General features: G+C 42.1%; 1 protein-coding gene across 2 annotated transcripts in view; it reads right to left on the reverse strand.

The window, feature by feature from the left end:
- Positions 1-16,206, reverse strand: part of tp63 (tumor protein p63) — a 36,353-nt gene extending 20,147 nt beyond the window's left edge. For both annotated transcript variants that reach the window (XM_079245110.1, XM_079245111.1), the window contains exons 1-3: positions 15,967-16,206; positions 10,518-10,643; positions 10,311-10,440 (exon numbers count right to left, since the gene is read on the reverse strand). In XM_079245110.1, coding sequence (XP_079101236.1) covers positions 10,311-10,440; positions 10,518-10,643; positions 15,967-16,019 — 309 coding nt within the window. In that variant the 5' untranslated portion in view covers positions 16,020-16,206. The remainder of the gene's footprint in view (positions 1-10,310; positions 10,441-10,517; positions 10,644-15,966) is intronic.
- Between the last annotated feature and the right edge of the window lie 2,604 nt (positions 16,207-18,810).

Raw genomic sequence — 18,810 nt, forward strand, 5'->3', positions numbered from 1 at the left:
CCCCCCCCCCCCTCCGCCCCCCCAGTTTCTGATGCAGGCGCTGCTACGGTGGATGTGACAGGCACCAATTATCAATGCCAAATTATTATTCTAAAGAAAAGGTTGACGCTGGCTGGAGACCAAACACAGATAAAAGCAACGTGGTCCACATGAAAATCAGGATCAAAGATGAGGATAAAACCATAATTGACCAGTTAGTAAAGTCTCCCTCAAACTCCTCGTTTTAATGTTTAATTGTCTGGAAGCAGGACATTTATTTCTTTTTTTCAGAGAGTTTCTTCGTTTTTCTTTCGTCCTTCTAATCAGCTCTTATTCCACCATAATACAGTAACTATTTAATGACCGCTTTAACAGCTCTTAAAAATTCCTCCTGTTTATAGCTGGCGCTGTGTTCGGGCCTTTGGGATGTTGCGCTGCTAAGTAGAAGCGCAGTAAATCAGCAACCTTGACATCCTCAAAAGCCTTTAATAAAGTTTGTGAAAGGCTGCGCTGTCTGTTTGAGGCTCGTAAGCTCGTTTCTCCGTCCGTGATGAATGCTGAGCCAACCGTTTCAGCCCAGAAGGAAAAGGACACGGCTGACCTTTACAGTGATTGAATGTTCGCTGCAATGTAAGAATCTGAGTTATCCACAACACATATCAGAGATATCTAAAATACACACGGCAGCACTGATTTAGAAGTCACTGCTCGGGCCATCACGTTGCTCTCTGGAATGACACACTAACACATTAAATTACTCCATTCCTTGTGTCGTATTTACTGATGGTCTCATGAGCAAAAGAATGCATCAACTTTACTTTGGCTGAAGACAAACTTCTGACTGTCTTTAGCAGAGATTTTGTTATTTTATGAGCAGTTTTCAGGCAGAAACTCCAGATAAAACAACAGACTATTCACAGAACATGTGTTTAAAACCAACAAAAAAACAGATTAAAGTCCATCATTTCTGCACATTTCTTGTTGCTGCTGTTTTAGAGCAGAGTGATAAAACTCTGAAGAGACAACAAGCAGACCTGGCCTGAGGGGGAAATGCTCCCATTCCAGCCTCTATAGAGACCTGCTCTACATTCTCTGGGACAGCGTATAAGAGCATCTACAGGACTGTGACGAGTGACCACAGGGTAGGGAGGCATTAAAAGCTCAACAAGGGTCTGGGCGGGGGTCTATCTGCAGCCATACCTGCTGGGGTGGGCAGAGCAGGTGATTGTATCTACATCAACATACCATTAAAGCAATTACGACTCTGAACTAAACAGCAGCGCCTGGCCAGCCCCATTCTAATGGCTGCAGCGGCTCCCTGGAGACTGGGGGTGGAGGAACCCGATACCTCACACACTGGAGGTACTGAGCCGGACACCACTTAAAGACCCCCTGCTCAACAACTTAAAAGACAGGGACCTGACACACCTGCTATCTGCAACCTGCAATCTGAGCATCTATCACTGCTCCCCCGTTCGGATGGAGAGTTAGACTGATGAAAGATAGAAATCTGGACGACCAGCCAAAGATTTCAGCGACAAGGCAGTACATGAGCATTACACACTCATTAGATCAATGTGAATAATGACTCAAACTGAAAGCACAAATTAAACTTTAAAAAAAAAAAAAAAAAAGTTTTCTGGTTGTTTTGACAAGTTGAGGGTAAAAAAAAAAGAAACCATATTTTTAGCCGTTTTTTTTTTTTTTAATTATTTAGAGAAGGCTGTTTGGGGCCTTCTCTAATAAAAGACAATAAAAAACAACTCCTGAGATAAATAAAATAACAGAAATGACTGCTTTTTGTTGGATCCAACAAACACTATTTGCTTTATTTTGTTTCTAACAAAAGATTAAACTAGTTTGACGTTTTGTGTAGCAGATGAAAACAGCGTTCATGATGCAGCTTCTGTCTGAAATGTGCGGCATTGTTTACTGATGGTTTCTATGATAGACCCTGCAGAGAAACTCAAAAAAAGCCTCTAAATCCCCATAAAGGCAGATTTTAGAGCAACTGAACAACAGCCAGGTAGATAACATCATCAGACTAAATCCATGACCAGACAGCAGCCATTTCACAAGATGCAAATATTCAGATTTCCAGGTGTTTACATTCCCCTGCTCTGTGAACAGCCACACACACACTCACACACACACACACACACACACACACAATCAGATGTGCACAAAGACACACACACTAACCACCTCAGTAAAGACGTGAAAACAAAGTAATAATTCTTCTTTTGGATTATTTTCTGCTAATAACGTGTATTTGTTGGGTATTTAATGCTGCCTGCTTAATAAACAATAAATATTTTGGTTAAAGCTCCAGAAACATAAACCATGATAATGCTACAGAGAAATAAGACAATAAAAAGTAGGTGTAACGTCTTTCATTTCATGGAGGATGGGGAATGAGCGAAAGCAAAGGGCCGACGTCTGAGGCCTCGGCGCAGCTTCTCTGGTGATCTTACCTCGTAAGATGTGGTGGACCCCGTCTCCAGGTACAACATGTTGGCGCTGAGATTGAGCAGAGCTGCTGCTGTTTGCTCCACTGGCTCCAGGATTCCACAAATCTCTTTCCTTCACTCTAAGAGGAGTGATGAGGACTACAGATGCAAAGTGGACAAGCAGAAGCCTCTATAGGTATCTATGGGAACTTCATATATACCTGGAAGAAAGGGGAGGGTCTAAGGAGCTACCTGTCCAATACGAGTCCACACCCTTCCCCAGGAAAAGCACCCGCTCCTTAGGCTGCCTTTAAACATCTCGGGTATAAGAGCTGGAAGACAAACGACTCTGGATATTTGCTTTCTATGTTCATGTCCAGCCATTAAACTTCATTTAGGATTTTATTTAATGTTAAAGGTGCGGCTGTCGGATAAAATACAGACAAAGACATGAACTGTAACATGTCCGAAAATTATCTTGCAATAAATTGCTGCAGAATATAATAAGAAATATTTTTTTATATATGATAAAAAAGCATTTGATGGGAGATGCAGAAACAGGAGGAAGAAGTTTAGAGCCGTCGTCTGGCTCCCGGCTGCAGAGCTGCAGTCTGAGGCTGGGAGAACGGTTCTAGTTTGCATAAGAATCGCTCCCCATGGCAGCCCATAATCAGAGGGAACGGGGAGGCCCCAGGAAAACAATGTGACTCCTGTAGACTGCTTGTATCTACAGAGATAACTGCTGTAGATCTGTTTGCAAACAGGCATTGTCTTTCAGATGCTGTGATGGTGGCGGAGCTGAGCGACTAGTTCTGTTGTACCTGGGAAAGCTTCGTTACAACTGACCACATGAAGAAGACTCGTGTGCCTCCTGCCTCCTGCGTCCTGCCTCCTGCCTCCTGCATCCTGCATCCTGCCTCCTGCCTCCTGCGTCCTGCCTCCTGCGTCCTGCCTCCTGCGTCCTGCCTCCTGCATCCTGCCTCCTGCGTCCTGCCTCCTGCCTCCTGCGTCCTGCCTCCTGCCTCCTGCGTCCTGCCTCCTGCCTCCTGCGTCCTGCCTCCTGCCTCCTGCGTCCTGCCTCCTGCCTCCTGCGTCCTGCGTCCTGCCTCCTGCCTCCTGCGTCCTGCGTCCTGCCTCCTGCCTCCTGCCTCCTGCGTCCTGCCTCCTGCCTCCTGCGTCCTGCGTCCTGCGTCCTGCGTCCTGCCTCCTGCCTCCTGCCTCCTGCGTCCTGCGTCCTGCGTCCTGCCTCCTGCCTCCTGCCTCCTGCCTCCTGCCTCCTGCCTCCTGCCTCCTGCCTCCTGCCTCCTGCGTCCTTCGTCCTGCCTCCTGCATCCTGCCTCCTGCGTCCTGCATCCTGCGTCCTGCGTCCTGCGTCCTGCGTCCTGCCTCCTGCCTCCTGCATCCTGCATCCTGCATCCTGCCTCCTGCCTCCTGCCTCCTGCCTCCTGCCTCCTGCATCCTTCCTCCTGCGTCCTGCATCCTGCATCCTGCATCCTGCCTCCTGCCTCCTGCGTCCTTCGTCCTGCCTCCTGCGTCCTGCCTCCTGCCTCCTGCGTCCTTCGTCCTGCCTCCTGCGTCCTTCGTCCTGCATCCTGCCTCCTGCGTCCTTCGTCCTGCATCCTGCCTCCTGCCTCCTGCGTCCTTCGTCCTGCCTCCTGCGTCCTGCATCCTGCCTCCTGCCTCCTGCATCCTGCCTCCTGCGTCCTTCGTCCTGCATCCTGCCTCCTGCCTCCTGCCTCCTGCATCCTGCATCCTGCCTCCTGCGTCCTTCGTCCTGCATCCTGCATCCTGCCTCCTGCGTCCTGCGTCCTGCCTCCTGCCTCCTGCGTCCTGCCTCCTGCATCCTGCATCCTGCATCCTGCCTCCTGCCTCCTGCGTCCTTCGTCCTGCCTCCTGCGTCCTGCCTCCTGCCTCCTGCGTCCTTCGTCCTGCCTCCTGCGTCCTTCGTCCTGCATCCTGCCTCCTGCGTCCTTCGTCCTGCATCCTGCCTCCTGCCTCCTGCGTCCTTCGTCCTGCCTCCTGCGTCCTGCATCCTGCCTCCTGCCTCCTGCATCCTGCCTCCTGCGTCCTTCGTCCTGCATCCTGCCTCCTGCCTCCTGCCTCCTGCATCCTGCATCCTGCCTCCTGCGTCCTTCGTCCTGCATCCTGCATCCTGCCTCCTGCGTCCTGCGTCCTGCCTCCTGCCTCCTGCGTCCTGCCTCCTGCATCCTGCATCCTGCATCCTGCCTCCTGCCTCCTGCGTCCTTCGTCCTGCCTCCTGCGTCCTGCCTCCTGCCTCCTGCGTCCTTCGTCCTGCCTCCTGCGTCCTTCGTCCTGCATCCTGCCTCCTGCGTCCTTCGTCCTGCATCCTGCCTCCTGCCTCCTGCGTCCTTCGTCCTGCCTCCTGCGTCCTGCATCCTGCCTCCTGCCTCCTGCATCCTGCCTCCTGCGTCCTTCGTCCTGCATCCTGCCTCCTGCCTCCTGCCTCCTGCGTCCTGCATCCTGCCTCCTGCCTCCTGCATCCTGCCTCCTGCGTCCTTCGTCCTGCATCCTGCATCCTGCCTCCTGCGTCCTGCGTCCTGCCTCCTGCCTCCTGCGTCCTGCCTCCTGCATCCTGCATCCTGCATCCTGCCTCCTGCGTCCAGCCTGAGAGATGGCTAACAGAAACCATTCGGCCTGTAGCAGGAGCGCTTTGACCTGGACTTTAGAGTCACCAGGAAATTAAGATGTTTACAGTCTATCACTTATTAACTGTTGTTGTTGGTTTTTATCCTCCAAATTAAAGATTTTTAAAAACTCTTTAAGTGCTATGGAAATCACTTTACTGTTTTTAATAAATATATAAAATAAAATAAATAAAATAAAATAAAATAAATAGATTAATAAATAAATAATAATAAATAAACAAATAAAATAAAATAAATAGATTAATAAATAAATAATAAATAAATAAACAAATAAAATAAATAAAATAAAATAAAATAAAAGAAAATAAAATGGACTGGCGAGCTGTCCAGGGTGTACCCTGCCTTTTGCCGACAGACTTCAGGGATAGGATCCAGCTTCCCTGCGACCCATTACCAGACTAAGTAGATAGGATAATGAGTGAAAATAAAATAAAATAAAATAAAATAAAATAAAATGAAATGAAGTGAAATAAAAAGTAACCATGGTGTACAGTAACTGTGTGGACAGAAGCATGAGTGAATGAGAGGGAGCTGGGCCGCAGCTGGAAGGCTAAATGTTGCCCTGTGGTCAGAATGATTTGAGGGCCCCTAAAAAAACTCAAGCTATGATGTGAATTCAGCGTCTCCAATCACCAGACACACCCTGTTCAGGACTGGGGGCTACGGGCCTGCAGGTCAACCTGCCACAAAAGGCAAATCAACACTAGAAAGAGCTCAACCCACAGGGCTCCCGGGGACCAGGGCCGCACCGAGAGCCAGGCCAAACCTTGTCAGAGTGCTAATTAGTTTATCTAAACAAACTTCTAATTATGTTAAAACAACACTGTTTAAGAGGAAGTTAGAGTCCTCAGTCTCAGGGTTCTGCTGTAGTAAATACAGAACAACATTATTCTAGAGGAACGGGACTCTGGTCATTTATTCCCACTAAGATATCCAACAAAGCTGTTTTATCTAAGACTGAGATAAAATTGATCTCTGACAGGTGTGTTAGCCTAAGGCTCTTGTGATAATCAACTTAACCTGAATTGTGTACAGACTGAGTACGGTCACATCTAACTACATCAGCTTAAACACAACATGAAACTGAAGATCTGCAGGGGATCTGCAGATCCAGGGGCTCAGACAAAAGAGACTTCTCCAAAGTTTTTCCTTTTTAAGAGCCTGTTCCTAAAGTCAGCCAGATTAGTTTAGTATCAGGTGTCGAGCGGGAGTCACTGGAAGGCACAGGCACCTGACTTAAGCTGCCATCCACGCCGACAGACGCAGGCAGTCAATGACACGCCACAGAGCATCGCTTGGGTGGCAATTCCTTAAAATCCTCCTCATCAACTGCTGCTCGGCTGTCATCCTTTAAACGCCAGAAAGAAAGAAAATACGTGCACAAGACCAAAGCTGCTAACCGTAACAGAGAGACACATGCACATTTTAAAGTGACACAGAGGAGAATGAGAGGAAATCAGGGCTATATGTGTGTGTGTGTGTGTGTGTGTGTGTATTGTCTCGGCAACAGCAAAATAAAAAGCAAGAAATTAAAGCAGTAGTTTCCCCGAGTGTGTTTCCATTTTATCTGCATGATTTTTATGTGGCAACTGATGGAAAAAAGACACAAAACAGTTCAGAAACAATAAATACAGAGAAAAAAATCTGTTAAAAATACAGATTTGGGCTTAATGGATGATATGAACTAATGTTCAGATAAATGTACGACCAGGGAGTCGCTAACTCCACTATTCCTCATCAGGAACAAATATGTATATATATATATATATGTATATATATATATATATATGTATATATATATATATATGTATATATATATATGTATATATATATATATATGTATATATATATATGTATATATATATATATATATATATATATATATATATATATATACATATATATGTATATATATATGTACAGGCTGATTTAGGCTAAAAGTCACTATATGGCTAAAAACTATTATATGAAATGACAAAAGTCATTTCATGTACTGAGTAACTGTCCATAATGTCAGATTTATGTTTTATGAAAATATTTATGATAAAAAAAAATGAAAACTTAAACAGATAAGTTTCCAAAACCATCTTGAACTTCTATAATTTATGATTGTTTGAATTTATCACTGATTTGTTCCTCGATAAAAAATGTGAGGTAGTCTGATGAGCTGATGCTGCATACGATGAAATGAACTGTTCAGTGATTTCCGTTCTTTCCATTTTGCCCATGAACTCTGAGTCGCCGCATGTTTTCCAGGCGTCTCATCGTGTGTTGGACGGATGAAATTTCAACATATTAAAAGGTAAATATTTCTGAAAGACATTATTTTTTTGGCTCCTCAGGTCTCTGATCCTGTTGCTGAACAGGGTGGTGGATCAGAGACCCGTAGCTCAGAGACCTGTAGCAGAGCGCTCCAGGCCGGGATTCGAACCTGCGGCAGCTGAACAGAGGAGCTGCCGGCTCTTCAAACAGTTTAGCACCATAAACATCCATTTTTTTCCTCTTTAAGATGAGTCTTTTTATGTTTAATTTGCTGCAGTCTCTCCTAGATGTCAACATGGACTGATATGTTTTTCCAGGCATCTTCAGGACATCCTCCAGCAGCAGCTCAAACACTTGGGGTGGCCGAGTTTGATAGAAGCTGCTCAGGTTTTCTTTCAACTCTCCTCGTTTGTAACACTTCAGTGCAAACAGACGCAGCTTCGCTGTTCTTTTCTGAAGCCACTTTGAGGAGAATTTCTTCATTTCTCGGACAACTCTGGTGTTTCTCCTGGTCTGGAGGAGACTCGAGTCCCGTCAGGTCAGATGACGTCATGCAGACGGGAAGCTGCAGTGGTCAGAATACGTTGGACTCTCGTTTTGCTTTTCTTCTTCATGGTTTTGTGTGGTCATGTGACTGAAAAATACAAATATGGGCAAAGAGGTGGAGCTGAGAGGGGGGCTGTGAGCGTCATGCTGGATGATTGACATCGAGCGAACTCCGAGCTGCCTGTAGCTAAGAGCTAACCGAGATAACAGGAGCTAACCAGCTAACGGAGGTAAGTGGGCTAAAGCTAAGTCACGTTGTCAACCGGCTAAAAACTGCGGTTGTTCTACGTTCTTCTTCCTTGAAGCGGGAGATTGGGTACCTGTCAATCAAAAGACACGCCCTTCAATATCCTGAATTTCAAGATTAAATGACTTTTGAACGGGCGAGTTAGAAAAAAATTCACTCACACGAGTGGAGAGATGAGAAGAAGCAGAGTAAAAGTAGCATTTCTTCACAATTTTACTTAAGTAAAAGTAAAAAGTATGATACAGCAAAACTTTTTCTAAAATGTAATTATGTAAATGAGACTCGATGCTACGCTCCTCTGCAAAACTAGCTGTGAAAACTAGTAGTAAAACTTCCCCTGTAGGCAGGAAAGTAAAGCTACCTTATATTTCTACAAATGCAGCTAAATGCAGTGGGGGATGGGCGTTTGGGTAAAACAACGTATGGTGATAAATCTGGAATGGTGACGTGAAAATGTAACCGCCTCACATTCATTCATCAGTTTCTTTTTCATAGACGTCTTTAAGATTAAATGTTGCTTTGCTTGGTTTTGCAAACAGTGAAGAAAAAAAACTCATGTGCACAAACACGGAGTGAGAGGGAAGTCACATGTTAGCCAACACAAGCGAGTAATTACAGCTCAGAGGATCCATGTGTGGAGTGAGCTACTCCACAGTGGAGATGTTTCAACTTTAACCTGAGAAGATGATCTCAGCCCATCATCTTAACATCTTCCACGCTCAGCTGATCACAGCTTTATCTTGGTGTAAAATCAGCTGTTTGGGGTAGGATATAGCGTTTCTGCAGCCACTATTCCTGCTACATTCCTCGGTGTTATTCTACCCTCTTCTTGCAACCCCCACCTCTACCTGAGGAAGACACATACTGATAGATGAGAGCTGGGAGCGGGAGCGTTAAACTGCTGCCCTGCAGCTACAGGAAAAACAAAAAACAAATTTCAACAAGGTGAGGTTAGTTGCTCACAGCGTCTAATCAAAGCATACTCTCGATTTGAGATCATCAACTTTAAAGTCGCCATGGCAGCAAGCTCTTTATCCCCTCCCGCTTAATGCACGAGTTGCTGGCACGCCAATCATCGAGCCGCGCCTCTCGCTGGTGCAAAGGAAAGTGGGTGGTGGGGGTGGAGCCATTAATCACTGGTTCAAGAGAGCACAGGCCCCCTTGGGGGATGCACAGGGTAGCATTACTCAGCTCCTAAAACCAAATTTTTATTTGCTATTTTTTCTCTCCCTGGCTGGACAACGACATTCCAGTACAGGGAGGGGAACACACACACACACACACACACACACACACACACACATCATCCCTGAAGTGAACTGACATGAGTATGTCCTCACTGTGGGGCAAACAGAAGGAAGCTCATACAGCTCCTACAAGTCATTCAATCACATTTTTACAGATTTATTTAATTAAAAAAACCAAAAACTTGAATGATTTAGAGTGTAAGACCACCAGCTGCAGCAAGGAGCACCTAAATACCATAAAAGATGCTGATGCTTCCCTCCACTGATGCTCTGCGGTTTTAGATGCATCTAAACCATCAGGTCCTCTTTTTTTTTTCCACAAGGAAGTGTCACGTGACAGTCTAAACACACACGCCACCATCAACACTGTTTTCAGGAGAAAGAAGGGTGGAGGGAGTGGGGGCACCTGGGTCAAGCAAATCTCAGGCTGAATCAGATAGCAGCTCCTCCCAGACAACATGTCAGACGAGAGCAGATAACCAGCCTGCTTCACTGGTGGTTGAGCTGCCATGCACCACACGGAAACGCCACCAGAAATATTCAAAGTGAAAGTAGATTGTTTTAAAGACTGAGATTTACAAGTTCCACCATATCAGACTGAAAGTGATGCTCAGATGCAGAGTTTCCAGCAGCTGAAAAACTCTCTGAACGGCTTCGTGTTCTGTCTGAACATTCCTGGTTGAATGAAAAGCAGGTTTAGACATCAGTTTCTGATTCAGCACTGAAACATCAGTGATGCTGCTGTCCAAAACAAGACAACTATGGGTTGTAGAGAACATTTCCTCTAAGATATATGTGGAATGATTTGATTTAATGTCATTTTTGTTGGGTTTTTTTACGTTTGGTCATCGCGTGTCTGGGCAGGAAGGCATGTAAAGCATACCAGTGTGATGTGGTGAAACAGCATACTTACAGAAACAACCTCATCCGGTTCGTGCATGGTTATGCAGTCCATGCTGATCTGAATGGTGTTTCCTGGAGACCCATCAGCTGGACTGTCCCTGAAGTTCAGCTCAATGGGCTGGACTGAATGAATCGCAGATCTGAAACAAGATGGACATTTTTTTTTTTTTAATCATGTTATTAGTAAACACTTATTTTGTGTATACTATTTACTTACTGGTCCAGCATATCAAACAGTTGGTTAAATACATCTTGGCTGAATATGTCGGTTCCGGTGACGGACTGATTTTCATTCATACTGGCGAGGAAAGAGCTGTCTCTCCAGGACGAAGGGTCCTTCCGTCTGCACAGACATCATGTATCAGCTGTGATCGCTTCATGAGACACTTATTCCAAATAAACAACCTTACTTTTATTGTAAGAAAAAAGCAGAACTATTTTAATGGGTAGTTTTCAAAGTTGCGCTGTCAGCAAACATTGAAGATAAAAGTTGAAGTGCAGGGCTGAGATCAGGCCACCCAGCCAGGGGAAGACAGGAGGAGGAGTCCTGCTGGCAGCCATTCATGAAGAGCACTTCTATTGTGAAGAAGTCAGCCTGCATAATGCTGAATATTTGTACTACACATAATGGTGATTATGCACCATTCAGACAGAGGCACTTTGACCTGCTCCCTTGAAACTTTACACCTGCTTCAGAGCTGGGCCTGCCATTGTTCCTGCTGAAGCGGCGCACGCTGCAGGCTGAGACAGCCGGAATTCCCCCCACCGTCTATATACTTCTGGTATGTGTACAGCTGGACGCGCTCAGGAGGAGGTGGCTCGATGCCGTGGCCATAATCTGAAGCTGGCACTATTTTAGGTTTTGGAATTCCCCAACGTTGTGTGATGAATGATATTAATACCTTACTTACAAACACAGGCATATCTAATGAAGCAAATAATTCAACTTATGCTGAAGACACACACTCACACACACACACACACACACACACACACACACACACACACACACACACACACACACACACACACACACACACACACACACACCACACTGTAGAAGCCAGAGAGACAAGCTGAGTTTGTAAAAGCTCAAAAAGATATTATAGATGTAATATAGTATTCAATAAACTCAGGACATGTAGATGCTTTTATTTGTTGTTTTATATTTCTGATATTTTTCTGTTGTTTTTCTCACTTTCTTTTATTCTTTCCAGAGACTGCAGATGAAAACACACACTCCATGGCTAACTTTATCTATTAAAGTATAATGTCCCTGCTGAAATAACCAGGTAAGTAAATAAACATTAGATTTGGAAAGCTATAACGATTTAAAAGAAATGACAACAGTGTTATAGTTTTATTTTCCTTTACTTAATGACTAGATGCATCTGTCTATTTATCCGACATATCTTACAGTTATGTCAAGGTATTTGGTGATCAAATATTATCACTGAACATTTAGAGGAAGTAAGAAATACACATTTACTTCTACATCTTTACCACTTAGGTCAATTAAAACAGAGAAATTCAGTTAATTATAAGTTACTAAGGAACATAAACCAGTAAGGTAGCGAGCTAAAAGTAGACACAATTTCTTCAATTAAATATATTTTATTTTATAGTATTTTAGGTGGATTTAATAACACGTATGAAGCAAATTATTTGGAAATATCAGCCAGATAAAGTCGTTTTGCACAAATGAACACACCTGCTGTCCTCCGTTTGCACCTTTATGCTTCATAAAGACACAAATAAAACTTTTATATCTCATTCACCATCTCTATTAAATAAACAGATCAATTTAATAACTTTAATAATCCCACGGCAGGAGAGCCGTCTGTCCTGCGCGTCTGCTGACGTCTTACAGGTGTTAGATGGTGTCAAAGCAGAGCGAAGCGCGAGGCAAGCAAAGATGGCGGCTGACTTATTTATTTATTTATTTAATAAATATTATAATAAATATCATTATAATATTTAGTAAGTTTGGGTTCCCAGATTGTGAAATAAGTTTCATTTCAATAAGCTTACTTAGCAATAGAAATAAATAAATAAACAGATGAATAAATAAATTTACACATTTAATTTACTGTATAAGAACAGGTGCAGGTGACAAGTACATAAAGTCATTAAGTAATCTGCAGTCAGAGAAAATGTTTTATTTATTCGTTTATTTATTTATTTAATAAGATAATATTTTATAAGTTTGTTTTCCAATATGGTGAAATAAGTTTCCTTTCAATAAGTTTACTCAGCAGTTTAAATAAATAACTAAATTTACACATTTAATCTATTGTGTAAGAACAGGAGCAGGTGACAGGCACATCATGTCACAAAGTTATCTGAAGTGAGAGAAAATTATTTATTTATTCATCCATTCATTCATTTATTTATTTATTATTTTTTATTCTATTGGGGTTGTAAGATAAAACTGTTGTCCGGCTGTAATCACCACCTTAATTTGTCTATTGACCAGAATATTATCAGCAGTGCTGTGCATCAGGTTTAGACCATAGACCGTATATAAAGAGATTTAGAGAGTATATAAAGAGGTTTAGACACACGGCACAAACATTTTAAAACACTGACAATATATTTCACATGTGAACAGTAAAACTACTGACATTCAAGCCTTCATTCGGTTTGAGACTATATGTGTTTTAAATAAAAGTAAGGTAAATATTGTCACTTTCGCCTCATCTCTTCATCTGCTTTTCAGTCTTTCTGAGTGTTTAAATGATTGAGATTCTAATGGAGGTGATGACGAACATGAAGCAACAGATCGATTCTGCATGACTTAACTCCAGCACACATGCATTATGTCATTTAAACCCGAACTTAGAAACTAATTCTACAAAAAATAAAAGTCAGTTCTTGCTTGTTTAACATAACTGTTTGGTTTAACTGCAGCATCACTTGGCTGGGTGATTTTGTTCTTTTGCTGGCTGCTATTTGTCTGCTTTTCAGTGTCTGGTTACTCAGAGTGTTTTTCAGATAGCCCAAGGCAAAGGCTGTTCAGCCTCCACTTAAACACAGAGCAGCGCCTGCAGACGAGACAGGGACAGAGGTCAGCACTAAACAGGGACGGCCATTGTCTCTTGGCAGGTTGGGCACACCAACCGATGAAAATGCAATCAAAACAAACAGCCCAGTCGATCGGGGCCCTTCTCCGGTGTCATTATTAATCACTTTTCAAAGTCCTAAGACCCTCTCCCCCTCATCTGTCAACCACGGCTGGAAGAGGGACATGACTGCTAAACAACAGAAAGCCCCAAAGTTTCTCCTCCTCCTCCTCCTGTCCCCTTAAGTTTCGTAGAAATGCAACAGTTGTAAAAAAAAAAAAAAAGAAAAACAGGATGAGAGCGAAGAATCTGTGGGTCAGAAGAGTGTCAAAGCACATAAGTGATATAAAACTTTTGTTTCTTCAAAAAATAAGCAAATATAACAAAGATAGATAGATAGACAGATAGACAGATAGATAGATAGATAGATAGATAGATAGATAGATAGATAGATAGATCGATAAATAGATAGATAGATAGATCGATCGATAAATAGATAGATAGATAGACAGATAGACAGATAGACAGATAGATAAATAGATAGATAGATAGACAGATAGACAGATAGACAGATAGATAGATAGATAGATAGATAGACAGATAGACAGACAGATAGATAGATAGATAGATAGATAGATAGACAGATAGATAGATAGATAGACAGATAGATAGATAGATAGACAGATCGATAAATAGATAGATAGATAGACAGATAGACAGACAGATAGATAGATAGATAGACAGATAGACAGACAGACAGATAGATAGATAGATAGATAGATAGATAGATAGATAGACAGATAGACAGATAGATAGATAGATAGATAGATAGATAGATAGACAGATAGATAGATAGATAGACAGATAGATAGATAGATAGACAGATCGATAAATAGATAGATAGATAGATAGATAGACAGATAGATAGATAGATAGATAGATAGATAGATAGATAGATCGATAAATAGATAGATAGATAGATAGATAGATAGATAGGTAGATAGATAGATAGGTAGATAGATAGATAGATAGACAGATAGATAGACAGATAGACAGATAGATAGATAGATAGATAGATAGATAGATAGACAGATAGATAGACAGATAGATAGACAGATAGACAGATAGATAGACAGATAGACAGATAGATAGATAGATAGATAGATCGATAAATAGATAGATAGATAGACAGATAGATAGATAGATCGATAAATAGATAGATAGATAGATAGACAGATAGATAGATAGATAGATCGATAGACAGATAGATCGATAGACAGATAGATAGATAGATAGATAGATAGATAGATAGATAGATAGATAGATAGATAGATAGATAGATCGATAGACAGATAGATCGATAGACAGATAGATAGATAGATAGATAGATAGATAGATAGATAGATAGATAGATAGATAGATAGATAGATAGATAGATAGATAGATAGATAGATAGATAGTAGGGCTGTGACGATATGCTGTTGTCCCGATTCGATTACGATTTCTTTGGGTGCCGTTTCGATTTAAATTGGGATTCTCACAATTCTTTGATATTGCTGATTTTTGTAGATTAAAAACAAAATAAATGTATAAAATATTTTTTTGCTCTTAATTTTCTTGATTTAAAACAGGAAAAAACAACCCAGTAGCCAGATCATCATTCTGCTGCTTTAACGCCCCAGAAGACAAGTAAAAAGATCAATAAAAACAATAAAAACTACAAAAATTTTATAATGGATTATTTTTATTTGTTTGAAAAAAAAAATCAATTTTGAAATTGTGAAGCAAAAAAATCTTGATTTTCAATTTTTACATTCGATTTTCCCACCCCTGATAGATAGATAGAAAGATAGATAGATAGATAGATAGATAGATAGATAGATAGATAGATAGATAGATAGATAGATAGATAGATAGATAGATAGATAGATAGATAGATAGATAGATAGATAGATAGATAGAAAGAGAGATGTGTGATTTTATTATTTAGTTTAATTATTATTTATTTTTCTTTAATATTTATTCTTTTGTTTTATATTCCATTTTTGTGTTTTCACAGTTTTAAATAGAAGCTACAAGATAATAATTATTATCATCACAGCCTTACTAGATATATAAAAGGAACTTTGAAGTCCAGACACTAAAATTACTGTCCTGTGCAGTGACCGACTGAAATGCACCAGATTAAATTCAGTCATCCAGCACATTCTGCATGAAATCAGGCCATATATTCCAAATAAAATCCAATACTTGGGTTGTTGTATAATCAATCTGTTAGTAGCCCTGACTACCCTCCAGTCATACTTGCCGTAAGTATGCCACATATAAATATATCCGGACGGCGCAGCAGCTGAGGATCCAGGCAGATGCAACTGTTCTCGGGTCTTTTTGGACCTTTCAGACCAGCAGGATTAGCAGAGCAGGAAGAGTCTCAGCTTCTAACTGTAATATTATTTACAAGGCTAAAAGGTAATAAAGTTCTCCCTGCAGCACATGTTGTTTAGCAAACTCATCTTCAACAAGCAGGTGGGAAATCCTCCTGACCACACAGTATCAGTATGCTTGTCTGTAAGTCATCAGTTCCAACAGTTTGCGAGTACTTACCGATAAAAGGGAAACTCTGGGTAATACTGCACAGCTGTGTAAGGTGAATTCATGTTGTCATGCCAAAACTTCACTTCAGACTGACCAGCATGTCACCGAGGTGCGTGTATGAGTAACCTGCCTGAGCTACACAAGACTAAACGCAACTCATCAAAACAACAAAAACAAACGGAAAGAAGCTAAATATCTGTACATACATTCAAATAAATAATCAACCAGCCTGGATTAAAGTGCTGGAGGGTACAGTGCAGAGTGGAGAAACTTTCAGAGATGTTTTGAATTTAGGTATTTTTTCTTCGGCTGCCCTACAAATAGGAGGAGCTTGGCTCAGCTCTCTGACCAATCCCCTGCTCCCGTTGTGTAAGATATCACTCACTCTCTGTTGCTAGGATATAGATATCGAGCAACTACATTTGACCCCTGCACCCCCTCCAACCCAGAGCCAAACTACCCCCCCCGTCCTGAGGAGCTCTTCTTCTTCCCTGCCCTCCATGCCTGCTCTGACATTTCCACCCATTTTCCTGAGCGGTTTTTTCACCCTTCAGTTGCGTCACACTTCTCAGCGAGGCCCATGAGGATTCAAACTTTCTAAATATTCTCATGAACCCCCCCCCTCAAAGCCACAACTGTTAACTCTGAGCTAATCAAGCTAAAAGATTTGAGTGGGAGAGACATCAGAAAACACCTAAAGGTTTGGCTTTAAGGAAGTGAAACCTCCTCTTCGGCTCAGACCTCAGACATCTGTAGAGATGCAGGTTGACATGGAGGAAATAAATCAGCCAGAGAATCCCCGTTGAGACTGAGCAGACGCAAACAGACAAGCGGAATACTTTTCTTTTACAAGTCGCCGACATAAACTCTTATCTTGGCATGCACAGGGACCGTGCACGCTGAAGCTCCTTCCCATCCGAGCAGTATGGCAATGTAAACCTAGAGGTCTTGTGTGGTTTTCAGGGATGAGCAGCAGATGAATCAGCATGCTAAAATAAAAAGTTGGGGTCATGCTGGGGGAATGATAATAAATAGATGTGGTGTATCCAGGGAACACAAACCTCTAAGCTGCTCTCTTGTACTTTTAATAAAGATGTACAGTCTCATTCTCCCTGCTGACTGGCTGCAGTGCAGCTGAGACAGACATACAGACACAGCAGACGTTCATGTTAACCTGGCGGCGACTTACTGAGGCTGAAAGACTCCAAATGTATGTTTTAAATGAATGTTCGACGTTTCGTACCAGCATCAAGACAATAAATCAAGTGGATTTCATCATCAGGTTAACCCTTACACCTGCGTAAGCCCCCGCTGTTTCAGTGACACTGAACAACTGATGGATGATTTGACAGTTTATTTTAGCATTAAGGAGAACAAAGAGAAAATAAACCTAATATAAATAAACCTTGGGAAGAAACTTATTCCTGCCTTTCTCCATCCTCATAAATTATGACAAATATCATTATTATAGTCATATAAATACCATGTTGTACCATAAAATATTTAATAATAAGTAGAAGAAGAAGAAGAAAAAAAGAAGAAGTACCAACATAGAGGGACAAACAACTACTCACACACAGACACACTCACTCCTCGGGTCAGTTTAGATCAGTGTTTCTCCGTTCCGGTCCTCTGGCCCCCCCGCCCTGCATGTTTTAGACATGATCGTCCTCCAAAGCACCTGAGTCAGATTATTGAACTTCCTCATCAAGTTCTTTGCAGCCTGTTGACGAACCTTTATTTCATTCTGGTGTGTTAAGGTAGGGTTGCCTGTAACACATGCAGAGTGGGGGGGCCTGAGGACCGGAACTGAGAAACACTGATTTAGAGTAACCAGTTGCATGTCTTTGGACCGTTGGAGGAAGCCGGAGAACCCGGACAGAACCCACACATACACGGGGAGAACATGCCGTCTCCACACAGAAAGGCCACTGTTCGAGCCTCCCTCCATTATAACCATAATATATGTAATAAACGGATTACTGATACACTCCAGCTTTAATCAGACTAAGCAGTGAGGAAATAGATGTAAAATAGATGTGAAATAAATGTAATAATAACCTGCTACTGTTAGCGTTACGGTTTGGTGTTTTTTGTGCAGTCCTTGTTCTGGTTTCCTGTTTTATTTTGTAGTTTTCTTTGCTTTTCCTGTTTGCCTTTTTCCCTGTTAGTTAGTTCACCTGGGTTCTTTTAGCTTATCATGTGACTTGTTGTTTTCTGTGTATTTATATTAGTTGGTTTCGGTTTTTTACTGGTTCGTTGTTTGTAGTTCTTCCCAGTTGTTCCCTGGTTTATTAAGGATGATTCTCGGCGTTTGGGTCGACATCTCTGCAAACCACAGCAGTTAGAGATGCCATCCTTCAGCTTGTGTTGTTTCTGTACCTTCTCAGAACCATTTCCTTACTTGTTGATTTAAACATGTGGACACTCCACAGTTTGACCCTTTAAACAAAAACTTTTGCTTGTGGTTTTCACCAAGTCCGTCTTAAATATTATTTTCCAGCAGAAAAGAGTCTCATTCAGTCATTTTCGGTTAAAGTGGAAATATTCTGTGCATTTCAGGCTAATTTATTTTTATTTCTGAGACCAGAAGTGCTGGGATTGATCGAGTTATTGTCATAAATGGCTTTATTTACTTCAGACCGACCCTCTCCGTAGGCTGTCAGATCAGCCTGCAGGCAAAACGGGTGGATTGAGACTCTTCCGCATTAAGCCCCGCCTCCCGCCACTGCACTACATCGGGAGCGCGCACCGCACCTGCTTTCACCGTCATTGTAACATCTCATAAACAGAAGGATTAGGCTCATATGAACTCAATAAAAAAAACAAAATACAATGTCAACACATAGCATA

Source organism: Telmatherina bonti (genome assembly GCF_933228915.1).
Source record: "Telmatherina bonti genome assembly, chromosome: 8".
NCBI classification, from domain to species: Eukaryota; Metazoa; Chordata; class Actinopteri; order Atheriniformes; family Telmatherinidae; genus Telmatherina; species Telmatherina bonti.